The sequence below is a fragment of the Macaca fascicularis genome, chromosome 10 (genome assembly GCF_037993035.2).
Source record: "Macaca fascicularis isolate 582-1 chromosome 10, T2T-MFA8v1.1".
Taxonomy (NCBI): Eukaryota; Metazoa; Chordata; class Mammalia; order Primates; family Cercopithecidae; genus Macaca; species Macaca fascicularis.
Window position 1 is genome coordinate 19,911,527 of NC_088384.1, and position 12,248 is coordinate 19,923,774.

Sequence of the window (12,248 nt, forward strand, 5' to 3'; positions counted from 1 at the left end):
GCTGAGGCGAGAGAATGGTGTAAACCTGGCAGGCAGAGATTGCGCCACTGCACTCCAGCCTGGGGCGACAGAGCAAGACTCCGTCTCAAAAAAAAAAGAAGACCTGAATGATGCCTCTTAGAAATCAGACTTGTCTCCAGGGCTCCAGCTGCCAAAATCTTCGCTCTGCCCCAGATTTAAGTTTTCTTTCTTTTTTGTTTTTTTCTTTCTGTCACCTATATGTAATAGATGATTGTAAGCTATAGGCACAATCATATGTCTGCTGCCTCTCAATTAGGTAAAATGGCAACAGATTGAACATTTTAAAAGGACTTCTGTAATAACCAGAAGGAGCCTTTAATTGGTAGGATGCAGTTTTGCCTATCATTTCTTATTTCTTGATTGCTGTAGGGCAGACACATGAGAAGTGGGCATGGGGGAGCAGTGGTGGGAGTATTTGAGTTGAGTGGCCATCTCACAGGGGAGATCTTCTCCATCAGGCATTCTTGCTGGTTCCTCGCCCTTTCTGCTGTCCTGACTTGCCTCTTTCAACATAATTTTCTGTTAATTTTACAAAACTGATGTCACCAAGTTTGTTTGTTTTATCTTGTTTTTCAGAGAGTTCCCTGTAACGGGGCTTGTCTGGGAAGTTTATGTGTAAGAAAGGTGAAATGATATCAGGAACAATGGCAATATTAGTTCCTACTCATTATTGTGAGACTTGCATTCCCACAGTAGTGATTTCCACGAAGACTTATTTAGGAGGGTCACCAGAAATTGGAAGAGCATTGAGGAAATACATTTTGAGGAAGAAGTGAAAGTAGTCAAGGAGGGAAAATCTACCTTATATAATTTGGAGAACTAGATGTTTATTTTTATTTTATTTTATTTATTTTGAGATGGGTTCTCACTCTGTCACCCAGGCTGCAGTGCAGTGGCATGATCTTTGGCTCACTGCAACCTTCACCTCCAGGGTTCAAGTGATTCTCCTGCCTCATCCTCCCAGGTAGCTGGGATTACAGGTGCCTGCCACCATGCACAGCTGATTTTTTTGTATTTTTAGTAGAGACAAGGTTTCACCATGTTGGCCAGGCTGGTCTTAAACTCCTGATCTCAAGTGATCTGCCCACCTGTGCCCCCGAAAGTGCTAGGATTACAGGCGTGAGCCACCACGCCCAGCTGTGTACTTACAAATTCTTGAATCAGGTAGCACCGTCTGCTGTAACAGGGAAAGTGGGCTAGTTTCACAATGATTAAGTATTGTGTGTGGATTCAGGATTTTGAGGCTGCCTTTTGTAAATGGTAACTGAAAACCTGTGGCTTGCAGTATATATTTGTTAATCTAGTATTATTTGCTGACTCCAAACATGTTAAAATGCTGTGTCTAGCCTAGTTATTCCATTTTAACTATTCTCAGGTTCAGTAAAATAAAAAAACAGAGCAATGGAAAGGCACCTTTTATATGGCAGGCACTGTCCCACATGACATCTTACATGCATTATTTAGTGTAATCCTCAGTGTAGCACTGAGGTAATTGTACTTTCCCCACCTTCTACAATAGAAGAAACCAAGACTTAGAGTTAAGTATCACAGAGCTGCAGGGCACAGTGACTCACACCCATAATCCCAGCACTTTGAGAGGCTGAGGTGGGAGGATTGCTTGAGCTCAGGAGTTCAGGGCCAGCCTGGGCAACATAACTAACCCTGTTTCTACAAAAAATACAAAAATTAGCCGGACGCGGTGGCGTGTGCCTGTAGTCCCAGCTCCTTGGGAGGCTGAGGTGAGAGGATCGCTTGAGCCCAGGAGTTGGAGGCTGCAGTGAGCCATGATGGTACCACTACACTCCAGCCTAGGCAACAAAGCGAGACACTGTCTCAAAAAAAGAAGTATCACAGAGCCATGATTGAAGCTGAGCTGGTCTGGCTTCACAGTCAGGGCTCTTTCTCATAGTCATTGCTGCTCTCAGGACCTATTGAGAAATGGATAGGGAAGCCCTAGAAACTCAGTATTAATAGCATTTGTTTATTTGACCTAACTGTATTCGTTCATTAATTTTATGAACATTCATTAAGTGCTCTTGTGCTTTTATATACCAGGCATTATGCCGAACCATAAGAAAGAGAACAAAACAAGATCCTTACCCTCACAGAGCTTATATTCTAGTAAGAAATAGATTTTAGATTTTTTGTTCTTTTTTTTTTTTTTTTGGAACAAAGTCGCTTACTCTGTTACCCACGCTGGAGTGCAGCAGTGCGTTCACAGCTCGTTGCAGCCTTGCCCTCCTGGGCTCAAGCATCCTCCTGCCTCAGCCTCCCAAGTAGTTGGGACTAAAGGCACTCACCACTATGCTCAGCTGATTTTTTTTTTCTTTTACATTTTTTGTACAGACAGAGTCTCCCTGTGTTGCCCAGGCTGGTTCAAACTTCTGGGCTCAAGCATTCCTCCTGCCTCAGCCTCCCAAAGTGCTGGGATCACTGTTGTGAGGTACTGCACCTAACCAGGAATTAGATTTGTTTTGTTTTGTTTTTTGGTTTTTGAGACAGAGTCTTGCACTGTCACCTAGGCTGGAGTGTAGTGGCATGATCTTGCTCACTGCAACCTCCGCCTCCTGGGTTCAAGCGATTCCGCTGCTTCAGCCTCCCCAGTAGCTGGGATTATAGGCATATGCCACCATGCTCAGCTAATTTTTCATTTTCAGTAGAGACGGGTTTTTGTTACGTTGGCCAGGCTAGTCTTGAACTCCTAACCTCAAGCGATCCACCCACCTCGGCCTCCCAAAATGCTGGGATTACAAGCATGAGCCACCACGCCTGGCGGATCTTTAAATAGATTTGCATTTTGCTTTTTCTGTTTAATACGGGTGTCCTGTTTTTTATATATATATAAAATCATGTGTATATATACCCATACATATACGCATGTGTATAGTGTGCTAGTCATGGTTCTCTTAGAGGAACAAAACCAATAGATCACCTGAGGTCGAGAGTTTGAGACCAGCCTGGCCAACATGGTGAAACCCCGTCTCTAGTAAAAATTAAAAAAAAATTATCTGGGCGGGCTGGGCGTGGTGGCTCATGCCTGTAATCCCAGCACTTTGGGAGACCGAGGCAGGCGGATCACCTGAGGTCAGGAGTTCGAGACCAGCCTGGCCAACATGGCAAAACCCCATCTCTACTTAAAGTACAAAAATTAGCCAGGCATGGTGGCGGGCACCTGTAATCCCAGCTACTCAGGAGGCTGAGGCAGGAGAATTGCTTGAACCCAGGAGGAGGAGGTTGCAGCGAGCTAGTATCGTTCCACTGTACTCCAGCCTGGGCAACAAGAGCGAGACTCCATCTCAAAAAGAAAAAAATTAGCTGGGTGTGGTTGCAGGCACCTAGAATCCCAGCTACTCAGGAGGCTGAGGCAGGAAAATCGCTTGAGCTGGGAGGCAGAGGTTGCAGTGAGCCGAGATTGCACTACTGTACTCCAGCATGGGCAACAGAGCAAGACTCTATCTGAAAAAAATAAATAGATAAATAAAGTTTTATGTATAGTTGTTTCTTCCAAGGACTAATTTTATCTATGACATCTAGTTTCAAGTAATGAAAAAATGGTCATCTAGCAAAATAAGCTGTTACTGTGAGTCTGCTTTATTAATGTTTTAAAATGAAAGCCTCTTAAGACTGAATGAGAGTACAACACAGGGACATGTTTCTATGTTGTATTCAGTTGTCCAGCATTGATTTGTGAACTCTGTATAACTTTCAGCAAGAGGCATTTGTTGAAAATTACCTGTTTCTGCCAGATATAACTTTGGCCCTCTGTTGTATTTTCAGAGAAGAACAAAATCAATGATATAGCATGCTAACTTTCCAGTTTTCTTTTCGAGTTGGGTCTTCTTGTTGCCCTTGGTAGCATAGCATAATAAAATGCATGAAGGTAGACCAAATGATTTTTAATTACTGCATACTAATTTGGATTTATTTCTCTTGTTCAGAAGGAAATGTACAGATTACAGCTGAAACTCTGCTAAAATCCACTGAAGTACAAGGTATGAAGGTCAATGGGACTAAGACAGATAATAATGAAGGACACAAAAACGGCAATGTGAGTAAAGATCTCTCAGCTGGATGCAGCGAATTCCCAGAAGTAGACAAAATCATGAACAGTGATGAGGTTTCAGAAACCAGCACATTAGTTACCCCAGAACCTTTAACCTTTGTGGACCCTGTATTAACAGAAGCAACTCCTAAAGAAAAAGAATGTGAAGAATTAAAAAGTTGTCCTTGGTCGTCATTACCAGGAAGCAGTGCCGTTTCTAATGTGGACAATGGGAAGGAAGAGCTGTGTAAACTAAACCTTGTCTGTGAAGCAGATGACAATCACCAAAAGATTCATGGCCACCATAATGAACAACCCAGTTCTACACATGATAGTCCCACAGCCACAAGCCCCTTGAAAGAAAATTCTGGAGTTTCATGTTTCACATCAGACTTGTCTGGTCCAGAGTCCAGAACAATATCTTTAGAAAACTGTGGTTTTGAAGGTGGTGGTTTGCTAAAAAGATCTGCTGAAAAGACAGACAATTGTTATTTTTATAGGGGGGACGATCAAGGGAAGAACTTGGCTTCCAGAGAAGAAAATGAAGAACAGCTTTTGATTCCTAGGAGTGAGAGAGGTGGACCTTTTCTTATTAATGCCAGGGAACCGGAAAAGGAGATTAGTGGTGGTGGTTCTGGTGAAAAAGAGCCTGTTGTTTCCCCAAAGGAAAATATCCACAATGACTGTTGCATTCAAGACAGTCTCCATACAGGGAGCTCTAGTTCATTAATGCCCAATTCTTTTACTGAAGCCACAGAAGTAATGTTAAATAAAAGTGATTTGAAAATTACTTTACACATTCAAGGGAATTTGACAAACCTTGAGGACCATAAAGAAACTTCTACTAATATGAGCCATCCAGGTGGACACTCTGAAGAAAGCAGTTTTTCCTCCTTGATGCAGATTGAAGAGGCAGAACAGACAACCCCCATAGAGTCCAGTATATTAAGTAAATCTTTTTACACTGAAGACTGTAACTCCTTAGTCAACATCCAGAGAAATCTGGAAAGCAACACCCAGTTAAATGAAGCATCATGTAATGATTTTCTGTTTGAAAGAAAATCCATTGTGAGTTTAATGCCAGAGGATCAGATAAGTCCTGTAAGTGAGGTATTAAAACCCAAGAAAGGTACTGCACTGTTGCCACCATCCCCAGAATTTCATCACAGACCTGAATCGGAAAAAGTTATACAGACCTCACATGATGATATTCCACTTTTAGATGAACAGAGCATAGCCTGTGAGATGAATGAATTTTCTTGTACCAATGAACTGGTTGTAAACAAAGTAGAAAGTGAATGTGTTTTAAATCAACAAGTGTCCCTTAATTCTCAAGACCATGCAAAGTTGCCAACTGACTCTCTACTTCATTTAAACAAAGAGATGCCTTTAGCAACAGGCAGAGATGCCCATCAGAGCCATCATCCTCCATTAGAGGGTGGAGCAGATGTCATTGCTGACATACAAACCATTCCCGTTGAGACAAAAGTGAAAGACATCTCTCCACCAGGTAACCAAACCTGTGGTGCCTCTTCAAACAGTCCCACCTTAAACATCAAACCAGGAAGCCTAGAGAGAAAAAAAGAAATGGCTGATTCAGGAACAAAAGCTCTACATTCCAGGCTTCGCTCAAATAAGAGAGAAGCAGCTGGCTTTCCTCAAGTGGCCTCTGTCATAGAATGTCACAGTGTTCAATCTCAGGATATCTCTAACTGTCATTGTGTAAGAAAAAATGCATCCGAAGAAAACATGTGTTCTGCTTGTGCTGCTTTCAAGTCCAGCAAAATCAGCCTGCAAGTTGATAACTCTTTGATAACAAAATATGAAAATGCATTTCAGCACCGTGCTCACCGATGCCAAGGAACAGGACACTCTGTGGAAAAAAGCAGCTGTAAAGTGAGTTATACATCAGGGGAAAGGGAACTTGATGGGAGAGAAACGAATGGCAGCCTTCCAGGAGATAAGATCAGAAACAAAATGACAGCATGCTTGCTAAATAGTGGAATTTCAAACAAAATCATTCACACCTCCAGTAACATCAAACTCAGTGAGGAAGGGCTGGAAGGAAAGGAGCAGGATGTATCCAAAGAAACTGTATTTTGTAAGTATAACATCTCTGATCATGCTATACAAGAACTAAACCAGACTGTAAACATTCCAAGTCCTGAAAAAGTGTTGGACCAGTCTCCTACTGTTATGTTTTCCAGTTTTAAAAACGTAAAAGCAGCTGAAACACTCGATCAGAAGGCAGATGAAGTTCTTGATTGTCATAGTAACCAAAACAGACCAGATGAATGCAAAAGTGAAGGTCAGTCAGCCAAGGAGATGCTAGGTAGTGACCACGGAGAGACTGTCACCGAGCCTCACGGGGAGGTAAACCACAACCAAAAGGATCTGCTGGTCAGCTCAGGCAGTAATAACTCACTACCTTGTGGTAGTCCAAAGAAAGGCAATTTGAAAGGAGCCTTTGTCAAGATGTCTGGTTGTGATGAGTCCACAGAAAGTGTGGTAGACATCGTCTACACGGACTGTAGTAATAAGCTTACAGAAGGTGTGCTGGATGTGAAGGCATCTAATCCACTGGATTGTGGTGCAAGGCAAGAGAAACTGGCATTCCAAGAGGACTCAAGGAGTACCTTGGCTCAGAGAGAACTGGATGCTGCACATACAGGAACAACTGGCCAGGACTCAGATTTCCCAGTTACTGCTGCTTCTACAGTGGACTTTCTCAAAATAAAATCATGTGAAGAAAACGTGTGCAAATCTTTAAAAGACTGTGAAATGGAAAAGTGTTCAGACTCTTGTGCCCATGAGATGGAGTCTGTTGCAGATCATGAACCAAATAAAAGAATATTGGGCAGAGTAAATATGTCTTTAAGCGATACCCATTATGGACAGCAACATAAAGGAACGTCTCTCAGAGAAACACAAGAAATGACTGAAGGATCAAGACTAGAACTAAACTCTGAGTTTGGCAAAGAAAGTACCTTTGGAATTTCCTCAAAAGAGTTGATGTCTTGCCATGATGTAAGCTCTGTTTCCCTAAGAAGCCTGAAGTCAATTGAAATAATGCCTTCTCAAGAAAATTCAGAAACTAATATTAACAGTGAAGAAACTGACCTGAAAAATCTTTGTAAACCAAATGATGGTGAAATGCTTTGTGAAAATGTAAAGTACTGCACAGTCCTTCCTGAGATGAAGGAAAGAGTATCAAGAGATAGGAGTAATTCTAGTGACAGAGACAGCATATGTACCTGTGTGGAAAAGAATGCTTGTAAAGCTTGCCACCCTCACGAGAATTTCTCTGACAGGCATTTGCCTTTGACAGTGAAAACAGAAATTAAAGTGAAAGAAGAAACCGAAGAGCATCAGCGGGGACTACTGGGTGACTTAACTGTTGGGGAGCAATCTGAGGAGATGGTTACCAGAGAAGCTGGCAATGGCGATCATGGGAACAACATCTCTCAGACCCATGTTACATGCCAGAGGATACTTAATCATGCTGAAAAACAGCAGAGCCCTGAGGTTTTGGACTACATGTTGCAGAAAGAAGAGGAATATATACATCAACAAAAGGCACATACAGTATCGGAACAATGCATATCATCTAGTCTGTTTTTAGATGATGCACAAAATAAGAACCAAGCCAAGGTTGGCAAAGATAAGTCCACCATGATGAATGAAATCACCCTAGCAAAGCTGGCCAAGGGCAACATTGTGGCACAGACTCAGAAGTTAGAAGACCAGAAGGAGGAAAGCTTACATCATCCATTAAAGAAGGACATTGAGTCATGCACAAGTCCTTGCCTTCTTGGTGCCCCTTGGAAAGCAGAGGACCCCTCCTCTGCTGGGTGTGATCAAATACATGGTGCCTTTGCGAAGAAAGGAATGCTTCCCTTAAAGAAGCAGCCCCATCGAACTTGTAAGAAAGTTTCCTATCAGGAGCAAACCATTGTGGGGAGAAAAATAGGTAAAATCAGAAGTTCTGCCTTTTTAAAGAGTTCCTCCAATGCCGTCCCCACAAAAGCGCACAGACTTCTCAGTATGTGCACTCTGTCTGCACCTACACGATTAGAACCTGAAACAGCAGCTACCAAGAGCTTGATTAGTCACATACCAAAGCAGACAGCTACACCGTGCCATCCCTTGAGGAGCCTGAATTTTAGGAAGACTACCAAAGAATCAGCCTTACTAAACAAGCTGTCCATCCTTGCCTCCAAACTGGCCCCAGCCATGAAGACTCAGAAACTAAGATACCGACGGAGTTCCTCTGAACTTCTTCCAATGGCTAAAAGCTACAAGCGCCTCAGATATAAAAGGCTCCTGGATGGATTTTCATCCAACACAGAACAGCTGAATCCATATTTGGCAGCTAGTGGATGGGATAAGAGGCCTAACAGTAAGCCCGTGGCACTTTATTCTCTCGAATCCATCAAGATGACCTTCATAGATTTGAGCAACAAGATGCCGTCCCTGCTGTTTGGTTCTGAAATCTTCCCAGTATCCTTTCATGTAAAATCATCCAGCTCAGATTGCACGACTGAGTCCTCAAGGACTTTTCCTGAGCACTGTGCTCCGGCAAGGCTTGCCTTAGGAGAGGCCCTCCAGTGCCCGTCTCAACCTCCCAAGTGGACCTTTTCTTTCTTCCTGTCCCATGGTTGCCCTGGGATGGCCACATTCAGGGAAGACACTGGCCTCCATAGTCAGACCCACACTCAGGCTCCTCCCCAGCCTCCAGCTCCTCTCCAAGACTATGGAGGCACTGCCATAGTCCAGACCAGAGCAGACTGCTCTGTCCTTGGCCTTCACACACTTCTAGCACTTTGTTCCCCAGGATGTTACCGAATCTGGACAAAAAAACGGAGCTTCTCCAGCCACATGCCTACCATGCAGAGGCTCTTCATGACCCAGTTTACACAGGGCTTGAAAGGGTTACGGTCTCCAGCCTCCATAGCGGACAAGGTCTTCTGTTCTCTGCCCTACTCGGTGGGCAGAGTCCTATCCATTTGGAGCCAGCATGGGCCTTCTGCCTGCTCCTTCGAAATCTCTTCTCTTCATTCCACTCACTGCAAGCGGCAACCAAGTCTGGGTACCACAAGCAGGTAAAATCTGTCCGCTATTCTTTACAAATGTCCCATATTTGCTTCCTGTCACTGGGGAGATGAGAGGGGAACTGCGGAAAGTGCAAGGCTGTTTAGAGTCCTCTTGGGACTGCATTTTCTATTTACCTTGCCAAATATCTGCCGAGAAAATCCAACAGTAATTCTTAAGCGCAGGACCCCCCCACGCCCTGCTCCATTTTCTTGTAGAACCTACTTCTGTATTTCACACCATTCTTTTTTCTGTCCATTTCATTCCTCAAACCATCAAGTCTGTTGAATTGTCTTTTTTTTTTTAATGAGACAGAGATTCGCTCTTGCCACCCAGGATGGAGTGCAATGGTGCAATCTAGGCTCCCTGCAACCTCCGCCTCCCAGGTTCAAGTGATTCTCCTCCCTCAGCCTACTGAGTAGCTGGGATTAGAGACATGTACCACTACACCCAGCTAAGTTTTTGTATTTTTTAGTAGAGACGGGGTTTTTCCATGTGGGTCAGGCAGGTCCCGAACTCCTGACCTCAGGTGATCCGCCCGCCTCAGCCTCCCAAAGTGCTGGAATTATATGCATGAGCCACCGCAAGCAGCTTGCTTTTTTTTTTTAATTTTAATTTTAATTTTTTTAATTTTTTTATTTTATTTTTTTTTTTTTTGAGACGGAGTCTCGCTCTGCCGCCCAGGCTGGAGTGCAGTGGCCGGATCTCAGCTCACTGCAAGCTCCGCCTCCCGGGTTCACGCCATTCTCCTGCCTCAGCCTCCCGAGTAGCTGGGACTACAGGCGCCCACCACCTCGCCCGGCTAGTTTTCTGTATTTTTTAGTAGAGACGGGGTTTCACCGTGTCGGCCAGGATGGTCTCGATCTCCTGACCTCGTGATCCGCCCGTCTCGGCCTCCCAAAGTGCTGGGATTACAGGCTTGAGCCACCGCGCCCGGCCTAATTTTTATTTTTATTTTTGAGACAGAGTTTCATTCTTGTCACCCAGGCTGGAATACAGTGGCGCAATCTTGGCTCACCACGACCTCTGATTACATGCATGAGCCATTGCAACCAGCCTGCTTTTTTTTTCTTTGAGATGGAGTTTGACTCTGTCGCCCTGGCTGGAGTGCTGTGGCGTGATCTCGGCTCACTGCAAGCTCTACCTCCTGGGTTCACGCCATTCTCCTGCCTCAGCCTCCCAAGTAGCTGGTAGTACAGGCGCCCGCCACCACGCCCGGCTATATATATATATATATATATATATATATATATATTTTTTTTTTTTTTTTTTTTTTTTTTTTTGAGACAGAGTCTCATTCTTGTCACCCAGGCTGGAATGCAGTGGTGCAATCTTGGCTCACCGCGACCTCTGCCTCCCGGGTTCAAGTGATTCTCCTGCCTTAGCCTCCTGAGTAGCTGGGATTACAGGCGCCTGCCACCACGCCTGGCTAATTTTTGTATTTTTATTAGAGACGAGGTTTCACCATGTTGGCCAGGCTGGTCTCGAACTCCTGACATCTGGTGATCCTCTCACCTTGGCCTCCCAAAGTGCTGAGATTACAGGTGCTAGCCACCATGCCCAGCTGAATCTTTTCTACTCTTGCATCCACCTTGCAGAAAACAAACACCCATTACAAGTGAAAGACTATAAATAGTAACACATAATCGCTTGTAACATTATCTCCTTCACAAAGCATTAAACAGCCAGCACCTAACTCTGTTTGATATATAGAGGACGCAGAATAAATATATTTTTAGTTAATGAATAAATTACATAGGTATCACCAGATCTGGTTTATGAACCCCTGCCTTTCTTTTGGCAATGTAGAGGCTTCAAAAATTGGCATTTACCTACTTCAGTTTTAGGATTTATAGAACTTAAAGTGAACTGGGAAGGAGTTCTTGTGGTGTGATCATTGAGAATAGTTGGAAATAGTTTCATCAATATCATGGTACCTTCCAATTGAAAATAGAGAAAAAAAAGAGAAGAAAAAGTCTAGAGTTAAACTACTCAGCTTAAAAATCCCTGGCCGGGTGTGGTGGCTCATATCTGTAATCCCAGCACTTTGGGAGGTCGAGGCGGGCGGATCACGAGGTCAGGAGAACAAGACCATCCTGGCTAACACAGTGAAACCCTGTCTCTATTAAAAATACAAAAAATTAGATGGGCGTGGCAGCAGACACCTGTTGTCCCAGCTACTTGGGAGGCTGAGGCAGGAGAATGGCGTGAACCCGGGAGGCAGAGATGGCAGTGAGCCGAGATCACGCCATTGCACTCCAGCCTGGGTGACAGAACGAGACTCTGTCTCAAAAAAAAAAAAAAAAGAATCCCTAAAAAGCTGCTATAGACATGATAGATAAATCCTCCTCTTTGTAATTATTTAAGTAAACAAAATATTTTTTAATTTGCCCTTACTATTGATTGCTATAGTTGAAAGATTAGACATCAAAAAGCCTTAATATTCCAAATAACTTAGGAGGGCCTTGTTCATTGTGTGTCTCTAACGTAGAATCATTGTGTGTCAATAAAGTGGGCTAGTTCAGGCGGGATGCAGTGGTTCATGCCTGTAAGCCTAGCACTTTGGGAGGCCAAGGCAGGTGGATCTCTTTAGTCCAAGAGTTTGAGACCAGCCTGGGAAACATGGCAAAACTTTGTCTCTGCAAAAAAATACAAAAATTAGTCAGACATAGTGGCATTTGCCTGTAGTCCCAGCTACTCAGAGGCTGAGTCAGGAGGATTCCTTGAACCCAGGAGGCGGGGGTTGCAGTGAGCCGAGATCACACCACTGCACTCTAGCCTGGGCAACAGAGCAGGATTCTGTCTCCAAAAAAAAAAAAAAAAATAGGCCAGGCGTGTGGTGGCTCATGCCTATAATCCCAGTACTTTGGGAGGCCAAGGCGGGCGGATCAACTGAGGTCAGAAGTTCGAGACTAGCCTGACCAACATGGAGAAACCTCATCTCTACTAAAAGTACAAAATTAGCCGAGCGTGGTGGCGGATGCCTGAAATCCCAGCTACTCTGGAGGTTGAGGCAGGAGAATCGCTTTAACCTGGGAGGTGGAGGTTGTGCTGAGCCAAGATCACACCATTGCCCTCCAGCCTGGGCAACAAG

At 44.0% G+C, this 12,248-nt stretch overlaps 1 protein-coding gene across 10 annotated transcripts in view; it reads left to right on the top strand.

Moving 5' to 3' along the window:
* PRR14L (proline rich 14 like) overlaps positions 1-12,248 on the top strand; it is a 72,166-nt gene that overhangs the window by 28,670 nt on the left and 31,248 nt on the right. For all 10 annotated transcript variants that reach the window (XR_012418811.1, XM_045363761.3, XM_015457290.4 and 7 more), the window contains one exon: positions 3,960-9,165. Coding sequence is in view for 9 of the 10 variants with exons in the window: in XM_045363761.3 (XP_045219696.2) it covers positions 3,960-9,165 (5,206 nt within the window). In the remaining variant the exon portion in view is untranslated. The remainder of the gene's footprint in view (positions 1-3,959; positions 9,166-12,248) is intronic.